This window comes from Mus musculus, chromosome 10 (genome assembly GCF_000001635.26).
Source record: "Mus musculus strain C57BL/6J chromosome 10, GRCm38.p6 C57BL/6J".
NCBI lineage: Eukaryota > Metazoa > Chordata > Mammalia > Rodentia > Muridae > Mus > Mus musculus.
Genome location: NC_000076.6, coordinates 75,000,531 through 75,017,322, shown reverse-complemented (window position 1 = coordinate 75,017,322; position 16,792 = coordinate 75,000,531). Strand labels below are relative to the sequence as shown.

The window sequence follows — 16,792 nt, the reverse complement described above, 5'->3', positions numbered from 1 at the left end:
CACACTGATCTAATCACCCTGAGTACCTCTGAACACCAAAGCCAGTGAGTGGGCAGTATAGGATCTACCGACTCACACCCCTGCAGAGTTATCTGTAGGATAAAGGAGTCCCAATAAGGTTACAAGCTGGACCCGTGCTGGGTGGGGCCTTGGGTGCAGCAGAAGGGGGGCAGTGACATCATCACCTGCAACCTTCTATTACCGGAGGCCACAGTGGGCCTGGCAGATCTCTCTTCTCTCTTGTAGCCTTAAGTTTATCCTTGCTTGGCGTTCAACCCAAAATGACTTTACCTGTGCACGTATGTACACATGGAGGGATGGGGAGGGGCCTCACAGTGGAAGGTGTCTCTAGCTGCTCTCTAGATGTCACCGAGCTCAGCCACACACGAGCCACACACAGCACACAGGGACAGAGTTTGGCTCCATTCAGGGTATTTTATTTCTTAAAGTAGACAATCTTTTGAGTTTTATATGGTTCACCAGCTCTTCTCTCTCTCTGTTACATCTTAGCTCCTTGGCTGCAGTTCTGTACATTGACCTGGGACACACCGGTACCAAATACAGGGCTGAGAGTGATTTGGCAAGAGCTCCAGTGGTGCCATCCCCTTGCTGGCAGGGCTTTGTAATTGATACACAGCCAAGGCTCTCTCAAGACCAATGTCTGTGGGCTGTGGGGCTAGAAGGCCGGGAGCACACAGTCCCAGCTGGGCCTCCTTCAGGCCACAACTGTAGCTGTGCCTTCACAGGAGTCTGAGCAGCCCCCCAGCCCACATTGGGTGCGAAGTGTGTGGGGACCGGGGAGTTCCATGTCTTGCCCACCCCCTCCCTTCATTTGGCAAAGCCATAGATAATTTACACTTTAAATACCAAGACATTCAGCTATTGTTCATTCGCTCCTAGGTAAAGGACCTTCTTTAAATACATCACATTTCTCTCTCTTAAATAAAAAACAAAAAACAAAACAAAACAAAACAAAAAAAAAAAACAAGCAGAAAACGGCACCAGTAACAAGAGAACATTGCGAAGACCTATGTACATATGTCCCATGCGGCTGGCCTGGGACGTTGACCCCAGGATTCTTTGGAGCTGAGGAGCAGAATCGTCCAGGTGACAGCTTCTATACTCAGCAAGCCAGACACAAAAGGGACACTGGAAAGGAAATATGTTTTGAAAATCCGCATTTAAAAAAGAATATCTAATCACATCCGAAATTGTCTGTAGTTTTTTTTTCCCCCTCTGTGAGACATAATATTTGGCCAAAAATAAAAATTTAAAAAAATAATAAAAAAAAGAAGATGCCAGAGAAGAAAAACCAGGTTTCCATTTATAAAACATCAGACCAGTAGAAGAAAAGCTGGAAACCCAGCTGGCCTAGTTTGGAATAAACGGTGACACTAATTATCCTGTGTTAATTTTTTTTTTTTTTTTTTTTTTTTTTTTTTTTTGCTGAGTACGTTTTAGCTGTTTTTTTTTTGTAAAAGCCACCGGTAGTCAGAGGTCCGGTTAGAGCAGTCACGTCTTTCCTCCGGTCCTAGGTACAGGACGAATGTGACGCAGAGTGGCTGAGTCGGGTGCGGCTCCAGGCTTCCCTCCTGGTCAGCGGTAGTCCCCAGTCCAGAGCTCAGTTGGTGAGCTGGCCTTCTCCCAGGCGATGGGCACAGCTGGCCGGACCTGGCCCCCAGCCCTGTGGCCTCTCCCCAGCAGTCTAAGGTGGGCCCTCCCTCCCGTGCAGAGTGGGGCCAACTCAGGAAGGCAGAGTGAAGGGGGAGGGGCAAGATGGCCTCGGAATGAAATTGTGACAGCAGCTTTTGAAAACTTCAGGAAACCTTGACGCTCTGGAGAACTATGCCCTCTCCAGATGTGCGTGCGTGCGTGTGTCTGTGTGTGTGTGTGTCTGTGTGTGTGTCTGTGTGTCTACCTACCTAGCAATCTATCCAAATATATTTATGTTTGCAGAGATGTGGGGCCAAGAAGGCAGAGGCTGGGGGTGGGATGGGGACACACTCTTCAAGCCCCGTTTTCTGCCCCTGGGTCGGGCCTCTCGAGCATGAGGTGTGGGGTGTGACACCCCATGGGTTTCACCACAGGCGAGCAGGCTGCGCCCGGCTCCTCAGCAAAGGCCGATGTACTTGAGATTGTTCTGTATGATGACATCTGTCACTGCGTCAAACACAAACTGGATGTTACTGGTGTCGGTGGCACAAGTGAAGTGCGAATAGATCTCCTTGGTCTCCTTGTTGCGGTTGAGGTCCTCGAACTGACGTTGGATGTAGACCGCGGCTTCCTCGTACGTGTTCTGACCCTTGTACTCTGGGAAGCAGACGCTGAGCGGGATACGCCGGATCTTCTCTGCCAGGAGGTCCTTCTTGTTCAGGAAGAGGATGAGCGAGGTGTTGATGAACCAGTTGTTGTTGCAGATGGAGTCAAAGAGGCGCAGGCTCTCCGCCATCCGGCTCTGTGGTTGTGAGGAGGAAAGTGTGGCTGTTAGTCTCACAATAAGGAGAGTGAGAGATGATGGATGGGTGGGTGGGTGGGTGGATGGATGGATACATAGATAGGTAGATGATAGGTAGATAGATAGATAGAAAGATGATTGATAGATGGGTAGGTAGATAGGTAGGTAGATAAGGAACTCAGACCCACAGCCCTCCAGGGGCACTCATTTTTGAGACTGCCCACTTAGTGCTAGCCCCTGAGATTGCATCCTGCTCCTGACAGGAATCTTCCCTTGTTTAGGTCAAATCAGTGTGTCCCTATCAGGAACACACTCATCTTGGGTATCTAAAAGGCCACCCCTGCCTTTTCTGGACTCTTCCTCTGGGCAATGATTCTCAGTAGCCTCAGTATGTGGTATGAGGGCTGAGGCAGTACCCAGGCTAGTTGACCTGTGCCCTGGGGATGCAGGACCCTCCACTCTTACTCTGATGTATTTTCCAACAGTGCTAGCTCCTGGCCACCTCCACACCCACACTTAGAAGCTCCAGTCTCCCCTGGGAACCATTTCTTCAACGAGAGCTTCAGTGCTTTCTCCAGGTTTTACACGGTCCTCTGAAACTTCAGTTCTGCCACCCGGCATGGCAGAGGCGCAGCCTGAGTCTCTGTAAGCTGGGACAGCAGCTTCTCACTGCACCGCGTCCCTTTCCCTCTCAGTACCTTCAAGGGTTCACACAAGGTTCTGGCCATGGTGGCTGAGCAGGCAGGCAGGCCTGCACATAGAGCGTGAGGGTGACATCCTAGGAAAGAGCTGTGACCAAGTGACAGAGTGTGGCCCCTGGTCCCTTCCATTCTTTGCCTCTCTTCTTTTTTTGAGGACATGTAATGTGCGTAGTGACTCTGGGTCTTAAGGCGCACCCCTGCCTCTGGGCCCATGGACAAACCTTATTTCTGAAGCAAGTAGCTGTCCATATCTGGAGTCACTGCTGGTGGAGGCTGCCCAGCACTCAGACAGCAAACAAGCCAAGTTCCTAGATATGCCTGAGACCAGTTATATATTGTCACCAACTGAGATACTAGCCAGAGACATCAGCAGTGTCAGAGGTGATGGTTGCGAGCAGGTGGTTCTGCCTGTGCAAACTTCACACCTTCCCGTCTCCCTCTGGAGAAACTGAGGCATGGAGAGTCAGGGAATGCGCTGCAGGTCCCTCACAGGAGCTGTGGACTTGTAGCGCCTATGCTCCTCTGCCCTGGAGGCAGAGTTCCAGGGTATCACACAGAAACCAGCGTTCCAGTTTCCGTGTTCTCTGAGGCACAGGCTTTGGCAGTGCCTCTGCTGAAGGAGGAAGCAGATGTGAGGAGAGGGGAGGGCGGGCAGAGGTACCTGTCATTATCACAAGACTTGGCTACCCGGAAGACTATGTTTTGCAAATCCAGTGTTTAGAGTTGATACAATCAATATAGAATGGCAAAACCTGTCAACAGTGAGGCCTTGGTATGGTCTAAACTGGCCTTGCTGCTGAGAAATAGGAAGCAGGCAGGGTCCCAAGCTTAGCACTCCATGATGGGAGCGGGCGCCTTCCTTTGCAGTTGAGCCACAGACCTGGATGTGATGTTCCCAGAGCGAGATCAGTAGGTGGTGGTCTAGGGATGTCACATTCTACAGGGAGAATAATTAGCTCTAATGGATTCCTGGAAACTGTGGTGTAAAGATGACTGTGGGAACGGGGCTGTCACTTCTCATAGAAATGATGTCATAATTGGGGCTTTTGCTTCTGACTTCAAATTCTGTATCAGATATGGCTATTAGCACGTATTTCTCAATTCATTGAGCAGGCGTGTGGGGCACGTCCTGAGTGCATGGGCCATGCCTCTCATGCTAGATGGAGGTCTCAGAGCTGTGGGCCTTGGCTGGGATCCTGGGATCTGTCTAGGGGCCTCCCCTGGCCAGAAATGGGGGGTGTTAAGGAAGCACAGAGTATGGGTGCTGGTTCCCTTAGCTCCGATGGGTCACTTGTGGAGATGGCAGAGGGGGTTCTTGGGCCCAGTGCAGCTGCTGGCCAAGTCCCCACAGGACAATGCTTACGGGAGAAGCTCAGCCGCAGAGACGTTTAAGGGTAGCAGTAGGTAGGGCGAAAGGACCGCCTAGTGGTGGTAACTGCCTCATCCCGAGACTGCCTCAGTTCCTTCCATTTGTCTGAAGCCGTCTTTGTGCACCATGGCCTCCTTTCCACGCCAGCAGCCTGGGCCACTTCCCTGCTGGTGCCTCTCACACTCTGGGGACCCTGTATGACTAAGCCTTGGCACTGGAGACTCGAGCGACCATGGAAGCCAGACACCTAGCTTACAGGGTGGCAGACAACACAAATGATAGGAGCAGGTATCTGGGAAGTCCGAGACCTTTCTTTATCCCAGCTCATCCTTGCAACCCAGGCTCTGCCGAAGCTTCAAGCTCGGGTTTCCTGATAACCTCCTCTTATTTTTTGAGGACCCCAGAACCACACTGGTGGGCCATCACTTTAGCAGTCTCCTCCTGGGAGGTGATGTGCCTCAAATCACATTTGTCCCCATCATCTCAACTCCTGGGACCTGCCCAGTAGGACTCAGAAAAGCCTGCTGTGGCACTGGCTGTGCATTTGGCTTGTAGGCTAATGGAGACATGGGGCTTCGGCATGAAGGCAGTCCCAGAGCTAGCCACTTCCTTCTGTCCTCTGGAGGGATTCTTGATACTGGGTTTGTTATCCCTGTGAGAGCATTGAATCCCAGTAAAGTGGATATGCAACCTGCCCTGGGAGCCAATCAAGAGGATCAGTTAGAAGGCCCCGCCTGGATAGACTAGCCCCAGTACACGGCCTCTCAATGTGAGGACCCAGCAAGAGAGGCCGGTACTGTGTCCTGCCTGCGGCTGTCTGGAGACAAGAGGCTCTGGGACTGTCTGCCACTCTGTAACAGAGGTGAGACAAAGAACCATGGGCAATCACAATCAGGACCTTGCCCAGTGAGGCTGATGAGAGGATCCGGTGGCCAGGGAGGGGTCTTGCCTTTGGCTCCAAAAAGAACACCATCAGAGGTGATGGCGGGAGCCCTGCCTTGTCTCCTGACTTGGTGCCCATCCTGAGCCTCCTATGCCCATGGATGGGTCCAGTGCCCTCAGGCCCAGAGTCACAGTGGGAGCCGCACTCTTGACGCCTCATGTGCACAGTGGCACCCTGTCACCTCGAATAGCCACCAGTGGAGGTGCCATGCCACTCCAGGTTGTAACTCTAGCAGCCACGCTATGCAAGGGTAAGAACGGAAAGGCTGAAGTTGGCCTTCTGCCTGGCCTCTGAGCTTCACCCCTACAATATGCCTCGTCCATTCATCTCTCCTGTCGGGTGAGGGTATCACCTCCGGCCCCTTCTTCCGAGAGGCTGCTGCCTACCTCCCTAAACCACAGCTGGCTTTGCCCCCAGTCAGCCTGTGGCCTGTGGGGTGTCTCCCCTACCTGTTCTCTACTTACATCTGCTTGGTTTCTGGGGTAGGAGCTGCTCCTAGAGGTGGTGTGGTGGGCACTTTTACTGCACCCCTAGTCTGGGAGCAACTGCTGTACTAGCCCAACACAGCACATTCTCTTCTGATGCTGCCGTCTGAGGAGCTTTGAGCAAGCGAGCCATAGCCCACTGTGGAAGTGGGGGGTGGGGAGGTTTCCTCTTCACGCCAAGCCCTAGGATGGCATTGACTTGTCAGAGCTTGGCAAAGAAACAAAATATTCTCTTCTGGCAGGGCACCCCCCTTCCCTTTACCTCTCCAGCCACCAGCGATTACTGCCACGGTGGGAATGCTGTGGTCAGTAGTTGCCGTGAGGCCGGCTGGGGATTAACCACTCAGCTCGCCGAAGGGGCCCTCTCGCTATGGAAATAATATCTTCTAGGAACCCAGGGTTCATTTGAACATTCATTTATATAAATAACACAGAGCAGATGATTCCGACAGAAGCCCGGGCGATGTGGGAATTCTGCTGCTTGGTGGTGGGAAACAGCGATTGCTAACAAGCCGTGTCAGCCACAGTGATGCTAGGTAACGGCCCCCAGGGTGGGTTCCAGCCTTTCTTGGTCATTTTTGAACTGCATAGATGGCTCCATATATATTCGATGCCGCAGAACTCCCCTGCCCCAGGTGCTTGCCTGCACTTGGGTCTCTTACCACAGGGGTGAGGGGGAGCTTATGGCATACTCCTAAGGAGCTTCAAACATGTTGACCTGAGAATCTGCGGGTGTTCAGCCCCCCCCCCCCTCAAAGCTTCCAGGTACCAGCACCTATGGTAGCCAAGCCAGGACTGGATCCTCCGAGGGGGGTGGCAGTCATGGTGAGTTTGTGTCAGGTTAGCCATTCTGCACATCTGGTGACACACGGTGGCAGGTGTCACTAGTTACACATTCAAGGTCTGTGCCCATTTTAAAAATCCCCCTTCTGCGGTCTCTCTGTATCCTGACTAAGCTTCTAAAGATAAAATCTGGACCTTCACGATAGGTATTCGATCTCCCACCTCCATGTTCTAAATGTTCTTGGATTCTACTGTCCCACACGAGCCAGTCCCACCACTCAGAACACCACTCTGTCCCTTGCTTGTCACTTGGGGTAAGAGGTTGATGTCCTGGTGCCTCACACCCCTCATCTATAATAACAGGTTGAGGCCAGCAGCTCCCAAAGATAAGATTTTTCTTTTCAACATTCAACTGTGTATATACACATAACCCGGAGATCATGTGGGACCCAAGTCCTGCACCTACGTCAGAGACTTTTGGTATCCACCTGGCTGTGCCTGGCCAGACACCTCACCACACAGACCCCGGTGCTGGGCCTGCAATGACTCCCTCCTCCCTGCCGTATGGAAGGATAAACAGCTGCTCCGTCCAAGCCATGAAGTTCTCAGGATGAACAGCTGTGGTTCATGTCAAGTACCCAGAATTCAGGTTTCCTCTTAGAACTGAAAAGATGCCCCAATCCTTAGGAGGCAGGGTTACCAGTTTGAGGTCAGCCTGGACAACCTAGCCAGACTTCTGTCTTAAGAAAAATAAAAAGCTTTAAACCCCAAACCATCCACTGAAAAAGGCCCCAGCTGAAAGAGCAGCAGAGCCAGTTTGACCCCTGACCTAAGGTACAGCTTCTCCTGTGGCGGTCCAAGAGTGAGTAATGAAGTAGCTAGCACTTGCTGCTTGGGAATGACCCATGCAGCCATCCAGGGTCCGCACCCACTTGGTGAATCTCTGCCTTAGAAGCCACCAAGCACTCACTCCTACCCAGAGAGTGGTAGCTACATAGGCCTTTTCTTCCTGGGGATGCTCTCCCCATCAGGATTCCCAACTCTTCTTGGAGTCCCAGGACATGCCAGCTTCCTTTGGCTTCTAACTACACCAGCAGGTAGACAGTTCTTCAGCTACTGGTCCAGTCTAATCCTTTCCCAGCCAAGTGGTGTATACACTCCTGCAGTGGGTACTGCTAGTTCACGTAGCCCAGGGTCATACTAGTTCCAGGAGGCCATGTGTAACACCCACTCATGCTGAACACATGCTATTATTATTAAGTAGGAGGTTTACCATATTCTGAGGCCAGGTGAGGCCTCCCTTTCTGTGCCATAGAATCTGGCTGCTGCTAGCTGCGGGGTGAGCTATGGAGCTAGGGAATATTATACACGGACCCATCCTGTCTCCTTGTTTCCCCCCACAAGGCCCAGGGCAAAGCTTGCTCTCCAGACACTGGGTTGGGTAGGTGCCTTGTATATGGTGGGATGGGTAGGGTAGGTGCCTTGTATATGGTGGGATGGGTAGGGTAGGTACCTTCTATATGGTGGGATGGGTAGGGTAGATACCTTCTATATGGTGGGATGGGTAGGTAGCATAAAAAGGCAACGGATGAGAAGGGGCAAAAATCATCCTCGGCCTATTACCAGGAGTGTTTTCCCACGTCTAAGATGGCATGTATAACTGTACCCCTAAAACAGAGTGGCTGAGGGCTGGAGCGGGGCAGACAGCTTAGCCCTGGACCCAGGCTCAGGTAACTGTTAGCATCTGGGATTCCAGCCACAGCAGGGGCTCAGAGGTACAAGATCCTGGCTTACATTTATCCCTAGGCCAATGATAGAGACAGGAGCCAGTTCTGTGAGGTGACACAGGATCCCAGGTAGAATGGAGACAGTGCTGACAAGAACCACAAGAGGACCCATATAGGAGGAGGTTTGGACCAGCATGGCCTCCTTATGAAAATGGGAAGAGGGCTGGAGAGATGGCTTAGTGGCTAAGAACACTGACTGCTTTTCCAGAGGTCCTGAGTTCAATTCCCAGCAACCACATGGTGGCTCACAACCATCTGTAATGGGATCCGATGCCCTCTTCTGGTGTGTCTGAAGACAGCTACAGTGTATTCATCCATAAAAATAAATACTTAAAAAAAAAAGTCCTTTTGAGAATTTAATGTAATTTACTCTTTAAAAAGGCGGGGGGAGGGGGAATGTTACAGAGGCTCTGTGATCTGTGCTCTGTGATCACGGGGGGGGGGGGGGATGTTACAGAGGCCATGCTCTGTGATCAGCGGGGGGTGTTACAGAGGCCATGCTCTGTGATCAGCGGGGGGGGGGGGATGTTACAGAGGCCATGCTCTGTGATCAGCGGGGGGGGGGGGGTGTTACAGAGGCCATGCTCTGTGATCAGGGGGGATGTTACAGAGGCCATGCTCTGTGATCAGGGGGGTGTTACAGAGGCCATGCTCTGTGATCAGAAGCCTCTGGTTTGGAAAAGACAAGGTTGGATCTGAAGTCGCACACTGCCGTTGGGACCTGGGACCGTCAGTCGGGGACTGTCACTAAGCTTAGGTGCCGAGAAGCTTCTGTGGGGCATGACTCTGCTGGCTTCCTGGAGGAGAGCGCCTGTCCATGCTACCTGAGTACTCTCGGGCCTCCCCTGAGGCACGCCCAGATGGCCGTGAGACTCTGTGATTCTCACACTCCAGACTGCAGTTCTTGCCTCCGTGAAATGGACCACTCACCCTGGATCCACCAGTGACCTGGAGAGGACTGTGCTTCTGAGAAGCTGATCCCGGACTGGGGAACTGAAGGAGGTATCCCTCGCCTCCTGAGCCCTGTCTCTAGGCCCCGTGATACAGATGACAGGCTTGCCAGCCAGGCCCTTGACACTCTGCAGGGTGCCAGGGTCTCCTTTCACTGATAGACTAAGTCCTATGCACACTCCCTTGCTGGTCTGCAGATCTGTGGCTGCACTTCCTATCTGGGAGCTGGCTGTCTCTGCCACTCTCTCCTACTTTAGAGGCATGGGGGAGGTTACTATCCATGCTGTGGTGTCCTCGAAGAGCTTAGACACACAGGGAGTGAGGTGAGAAACCCTGAGGAGGGAGTCTGATGAAATCTAAGCAGGCACCATGCCACTGCTTCCTAGCAGTAGGCACAAGCTGGGCAGGCAGCAGTCATTCACCCAGGGAGGGCCAGATGCTTGGTTCTCCCCAGACAGTGCCAGCTACTGGCTGCTGGCTTCCCCGTTCCATCCTTGCCTTCCCCGTGACGTGGCTCCCAGTGGACAGAGCCTCTGTATCCACTCCAGTGCTTGGATGGAATGCCAGCTAACCCTAACAGAGACAAGGCAGGTGTGCCTCTGGCTCCGCTACCCACAGGGAAGCTCTCAGGTACTCTGGGCACGCCAGGTACATTCAAGTGTGTGGTAGCCCCTTGGGTCTTTCTCAGCCCCAAACTGCTGGAAGGTGGCAACAGCCAGCTGCCCCTCCCTCTGTTCAGTTTAGCACCCAGACTCTCAGTAGATGGATTGCTGTTTCCATGACAACCGAAGAGGACGCCTCCACCCTCCATCTCACACAGCAATAAAGACCAAAGACAGGAGGAGGCTGTACTTCTTAGCTCAATATATCTACCTGGGGGTAGTAGCAGTGGGCCTTTGGGAGTTGGTTGGGGGACCTGATTCTCCTCTGGAGATGATCTGTTGGCTCACTCTGGCCTAAGAGCCAGCAGGCAGTTAAGATGGAAGGTTCCTTTGGTGACATGTTCCTGATAGCATCCACCTGTGAGGAGGCCACTTTTCCATTCACATTAGAAAAGTGACACAGGGCTCCAGGCCCAGGGAGAAGGGTCATGATGGGGATCCTCACAGCATTCCTATTTTATGGACTCAACCTCTGCCCAGCCCACCACCCTGGAGCAAGGAGGGTCCCATACAGACTGGATCACCTTCAGGCTTGGTCAGGGATATTGGCCTCGGGGGAAACTGGGATGTATCTGGAGACAGAGGAGATAACTGGGGACTTATTTCCAGCGCAATCTGGTTAGTGTTTCTCTCCTCCTTCCTGCATAACTTAACTGCTGCTTCCATAGCCTGGAGAATTGGATTAGGGAAGCTCATGATTCTATGAGCCCTGCTGCCCTGGAGCCTGTCTGAAGGAACAAGCAGTGCAGGAACAAGGGATGCGCTGAAGCTAAGGAGGCTGCTGCCTGCCTATGAGCTGGGTCCCACCTGTGCTCCCTCAGGGTGGTCACCCCCACACAAGGGTCCCTCCCCCCACCCACCAAACCTGCGGGTGCTCAGGGCCCTGAAGCAGATGGCACAACCTGGTCTACTGTTCCGGCTCCAAGGGCCTGCTCACAGCCCCTATTCCCATCTTGCCTGCCTACCACTTGGCTCCATACACTACCCTATTTTTGTTCTCTGGGATCTGCCATTGCTTTCCTAACTAGAGACCCCACCTACCCTTAAATCTCCATGCCCTCCCATTCAGTTCAATATTTCTTTCATGAGTCTTTTGACTTGGCTCTGAGCAGCATATGGGGAGGAGGTCGGAAGTCTGGCTCTTAGTCCCCGCTTGAGGGACAGACAGCACTAAGCAAACTTAACTTCAGAGAATGGAGTCCTTCGGAGGATGGATACACATGCTTACCAGCTGTCCAGAAAGACAGGAAACAGATGTCGAGTGTGACCAGCTAGGCAGCAGCACGCTGACTTGGGGCATGTCTGGGATGGGGCAGCAGTGTGGGCAGGACATCCTGGGACTCTGTGATACCAGCGGATTCTCTGATGGGGACCCATCTCCCTGCACGTGCCTTGTGAGCACCCTTCAGAGGCTTCCAACTCTGGTCAATGCATTTTCCACCTCATCCGCGAGCACACATCACCTGAAGGCCTTTTACCACAGTGTCTTCCTGCACATTGCTCCTCCTCTGGGTGCACGTCGCTGGCTCTATCACTGACTCCCACCTCTAGTTTCTACAGGCCCCCTTAGCGCCATAAGGCTTTCGGCACCATTTAGACCATATTCTTCTCAGTGTTCACTATTTGCCCATGAGTTCATGACTGACTGTCTTGGGACCTGTTCTCCTTAACTTGGGACAAACCTCAGACAGGGCCCGATGACCTCTGGAGTAGCAGCTATGTTTCAGGTAGGGGTGGGAATGAAGGTAGGCTAGGGTATGAGGGATGAAGGTAGGCTAGGCTATGAGGGATGAAGGTAGGCTAGGCTATGAGGGATGAAGGTAGGCTAGGCTATGAGGGATGAAGGTAGGCTAGGCTATGAGGGATGAAGGTAGGCTAGGCTATGAGGGATGAAGGTAGGCTAGGCTATGAGGGATGAAGGTAGGCTAGGCTATGAGGGATGAAGGTAGGCTAGGCTATGAGGGATGAAGGTAGGTAGGCTATGAGGAAGCTTTGGCTGCTTGGCTGCCCACCCTCGGACCTGGACTACAGATGGATGCATGGGGTTATGTTGGGAGGACTCCAAACACTTCTGTGAGGGTATCTAGATTGTGGTTTGGGATGTGACAGGTACCCAAATGAGGCTCTGACCAAATGGGGCGGGACTTCCCTTCTGTAGCAGCCTCACTTCCCAGTGACATCTGGGTGGTCTGCATCTTGTGTCTGATGCCCAGAGGGTTGGTCTGGTCAGAGACCACAAAGGAGCTGGGTAAGGTATTCAGGTTTAAAACAATCGGGAACTATCTGATCCCACATCTTGGCACGGGAAGTCTTGGGTTTGCATCTGTACATCAGCAGTCTGGTCAATCCCCTGGGCTCTGTATACAGATGCTCAAGGCCCAGCTCTGTGTCTATGCTCCTCTTGCTGGGTGTCCCGTACATCCTGTTTATAAAGCTGCCCGGCCCAGACGCAGCCTCCTCCTGCAGGCAGAGAGCCCTAAACCCACAGAAGCCACCCTGACCTAGTGGCACAGAAGGGGTTAGCAGCGAGGGTGGCTACAGCTTGTAAAGTCAGGAATTCTGGATCTCTAATGTTCACTGGCCTTCCCTTCCCCGGGTCTGTTCTCATCCAGTCCCCTTTTTCTCTCAGATGCTGCCTCCTCCCCAACCAGGGTTGGTCTGCTGTTATCCAGGCAGGAAGGGGAGGCAGACCTAGTATATAGAGTGCCTTGGGAGCAGCCCCCCTCTGGCCAGCAGCAAATGAGATTTCTCTGGGTTGGAGGTTGGGGCAGGGGTATAATTTAACAAGTCCAGAAGGCAACCCCTGCTTAGCCATGTCCCTCCTGGTGCCCAGTGAAAAGTGCGATGTTCACAGAAACAGTATACACCGGGCCTGCCACTTCAAACAGTAAGGGCTGTTTAAACAAGATAAGAGGCTGTGGGTAAGGCTACACCTCAGGCTCTAATAACATGGGGCAGCTTTGTTATGAGCCTGCCAGAGATGGTAGGAGCAACTTCCTGCATCACACAGCAGGTGAGCCTCTGGCCACCTCCTGTTTACCTGTACAGTGTAGAAGGGGCTGGCATGCCCCTACATGGTGGTAATGGAAACTACCTCCCAAAGCCGCCTAGTCCCTGGGTAGTGGGCAGCTAACGGTCCTCATTGGGAGGACCTCATTTATAGGTTTGGAGGCCCCTGATTTTGCAACCAGGGAAATCTGTGCTTGGAACCCAAGTTTCTTCATCTGTGGAGTGGAAGACCACTCCCTTGCTGGGCTAGGGGCTCACAAGCAGTGCCCTGGGATATGACCCAGAGCAGGCTCTGTGCCGCCTGCTCACGGCTCGGAGCCCATGATGAACTATGTGAATTGCCCTAGACCCCTTGGATGAAGGGGCTTGGGGGATCAGAGTTGTACTGCTGGGTCAGCCTGGACCTGGGCCATCCAGATAGACACGGGCAGCCACATGACACACTAGGATGACTTCCAGGCCCCAGTGTTAGCTAGAGATAGGTACCTACAGTACCTGGTGGTTTTTTTGTTTTTAAACTTAACTGATAGAGCTCTCTAGGGGCAAAAGTACAGCCATCAGACTTAACCCTGTCCAGTCAGGGGCCTCTCAGGCGTTGGCCCAACACCCCACAAGTCACCTGTCTTGCCTTTTATTTTGTAACGGATCTCAGAAGCGACAGACAAGGTCTCAGAGCTTGGTGATTCTTTCTGTTTTAACAGGTGCTGCTTCAAGTCCTGGGGAGGCAGAACCCCAGAGTATGACATGGACACTGGGTATCATTTACCCAGAGGTTGTGACTTAGGAACACTCTAAGACTCGTGGGTCTGGGACAGAAGATCCCACAAGATGCTAGGTGCATTTACTCTAAGAGAAGGAAGTTGGAGCACCAAGTTCTCTTCTGCTGTCCATGCCCAGCAGGCCCGAAGCATTGTGGGTTGGGGTGGGGGTGGGACTCGGGTTGTGGCTCCTGCTCCAGTTCACAGGGCTCTCCTCCCCAACAGGAAAAGCACTCTCCTTTCCACAGCCCAAGGCTGCCTTTGCTTCTACTGAATTAAGAACCAGGTCTCCACTTTGCTTCTCTGTGTTAAATCTTGCTGGTGGGGGATATAAGACCCCTGCTGCCAGTCACTAACAAGAAGTTAGCAGACAGCAGGAGGCAAGTATTTTATAGAATGGGGATAGATGTAGGCCTGTGAATTAAAAACAAAACAAAACCAAACCCTGAGAGCACAAAACCTCTCCGGTTGTTCTCCAGGGGATACCTGGGGCTTACACATCACCTGGACTGTTCAGCAGGTGCAGGCTTAGGAGCAGAGCCACACCCCCCACCCGACACCCCCCCCCCCCCCCCCCCCGCACCAAAGCTTGTGAAATCCTTTGCAGTATTACTGGGCCATTCCTTTGAGGAACAAGAGAAACTGGGGCTAAAGAGATATACCAGTGGGCAGCACCTGCTCATGGCCTAGAGGATGGATTTCAGCAATGCGCATCCTTTCATCACCTGCAGGGTTGGGGGTGGGGCTCGGTGGGGCGGGGTGCTGTAGCAAGCTTAGCTCTGTCTAAACTCTACTTAAGGCAACAGCTTCTTTGGGAAAAATGCACACGTGTGTACTTGGACCATCCCAGAAGCCAGATGTGACTTACTCTCTGGGTTTCTGGTGATACCAGAACAGTGTGAGGCCTGGGCCCAGGATCTCTTTGCTCCTGACTCCACTGCTATATGTGCTGAGGTGGAGACTGTATCCTGCTCTGGCTGCAGCAGCTGCCTAGCTCTGAGGGACAGTAAGTTGGTAGGAGATCTCAGCTTTAAAATGGTCTCTTTGGGGGAGAGGTCAGCGCTCACATCAGGATGGAGGCACCCAGGACAAGGCTTCCTGCCTTGCTTGGTCACTTGCTCTAGAGGAGAAAACGACTTCTACATTCTTAGCCAATGATTTAGTCAACACGCAGCAGGCAGAGCACCCAGGTCGTGCAGGGATTCTGACGCGTGGTGGTCGCCTACAAGCGTTTCCAGCAGCAGGGTCATACCCACAGTGGCCACAGACCAAGGACTCCTGGCCTTGTCTGCTTTGTTTTCTCTCAGGGCCTAAGTGGGGAGATTCCTGGGCTAACACTGAGGATTCTGCCTTCTGGACAGTGGTCAAGGTTTGGACTTATGGCCATGCCATGTTTATATTGCAGGCAGCCACCTTCTGGAATGTTCTGAGAACCAGAGTATGTCATGGGCAGCAGTTAAAGAAACAAAAGGTAGATGAGAAAACTTCCTTCGTGTACATCGCTGCTCCATGGACGTGCTCCATGGTCCTTAGCATGTGCCAATATTCATCCAACCCCGTATCCCCACGTGACTCGATTCTTCCAGACCAGGCAGTGTTGCAGAACACAAGAGAAATCCCAGGGTACCACTCAGGCCGGGACAGGAGTCTAGGCAAAGGAATCACCATGACCCAGTGACAGGGCTGACACTAAGAGTCATCTGGGATGGTCTGGATGTAAGCGGGCCAGGGAAAGAGCTCCAACAGGGCAGCACAGGCGAGGCCATTGATGGCCCTCTGAGCTGCGGAAGGCAGATGGCAGGGATGTCCTGGCAACAGGGCCCTGGGCAGAGCAGCCAGAGCACATGGTAAGGGCAGGTCCATAGGCCAGGTTGCTCATCAGGATATGGCGTTGGGCCTGCTAAGTCCAGACTGGGTAGCTTAAGTCTGCTGCTTTGCTATAGGCATGCCGTATGGCAGGCAATGACCGTGCCTTTCTGTCCATGGCCGTGTAAAAGCAAAGTGCTACACTACAGGCTTTTTGTCCTCATCGTCTCCCAGTACCTTTCTCACCTTCGCACACAAGGGCAGGGTAAGCTTGTCTTCACTAAGTCTGCAATGGAGCCGGAGACAATATTAAACTCTGCCGCCATGTTCCTGCCTCCTGTCCTTAGACAGGGGAGATTCAGAGAGAGGCAAGAGCTACGTCCAGAGCCTCTCAGACACAATCCCTTCTCTTTAGTGTGTCTTGCTCGCTGTGTGTGGGAATCCACATCAAAGCCACGGGCTGCCTCTTTAGCATCTCCAGAATGCCCCTTTTGCCTCAACCGTGGCTTTGCTTGAGCAACCCCGAGTCTTGCTTTCTCAGCTCTGCCTAATCTGACCTAATCTGGTCAGGCTCACACAGCAGAGGTGATCCAGGTACAGACGGGGTGGAGGAGGATGTGGCTTTTGGGCTCCTGAGATGACGTCGTCTGACCCACACAACATGAAAGCTAAGGGCTCTCCCAGGTAGGCCCCAGGTAGCTCCCAGTTCAGAGCTTGTGGCTTTTGAGGGCCATCCAGCAGAAGACCTCAGGTCATGAGGCCCCAAGGGCCTGGGGCACACAGTAGTTGTATTACTAGTAAAACTAGATATAATGCAAGAGCTGAAGAGGTAGGTATTCACTAAGGAGTGTAAAGAAGAAGGGACGAGGGCTAATATAGGCCTGGCTAGCCTGAATTTGCCCTCTGCCCAGTTCAGAGCTGTCAGTATACCCTCACCCACAATGGGTGTCTCCTTTAGCTATCCAGGGAGCCTCACAGAGGACAAAGAAGGGACTGTCCTGGCAGTACAGGATCCTTTTCTGTCCAGCAGGGTGGACCTAACTACCCTGACCATTCTTTATCTACTCTGTTGTTCATGGCCAG

General features: G+C 52.7%; 2 protein-coding genes across 9 annotated transcripts in view; one reads left to right on the top strand and one right to left on the bottom strand.

Annotated features, from left to right (window-relative positions):
• Positions 1-16,792, top strand: part of Rsph14 (radial spoke head homolog 14 (Chlamydomonas)) — a 75,166-nt gene that overhangs the window by 15,320 nt on the left and 43,054 nt on the right. The window lies entirely within an intron of this gene.
• Gnaz (guanine nucleotide binding protein, alpha z subunit) overlaps positions 416-16,792 on the bottom strand; it is a 49,731-nt gene continuing 33,354 nt past the window's right edge. For all 4 annotated transcript variants that reach the window (NM_010311.4, NM_001358848.1, XM_006513235.4 and 1 more), the window contains one exon: positions 416-2,455. In NM_010311.4, the coding sequence (NP_034441.1) occupies positions 2,111-2,455 (345 nt within the window). In that variant the 3' untranslated portion in view covers positions 416-2,110. The remainder of the gene's footprint in view (positions 2,456-16,792) is intronic.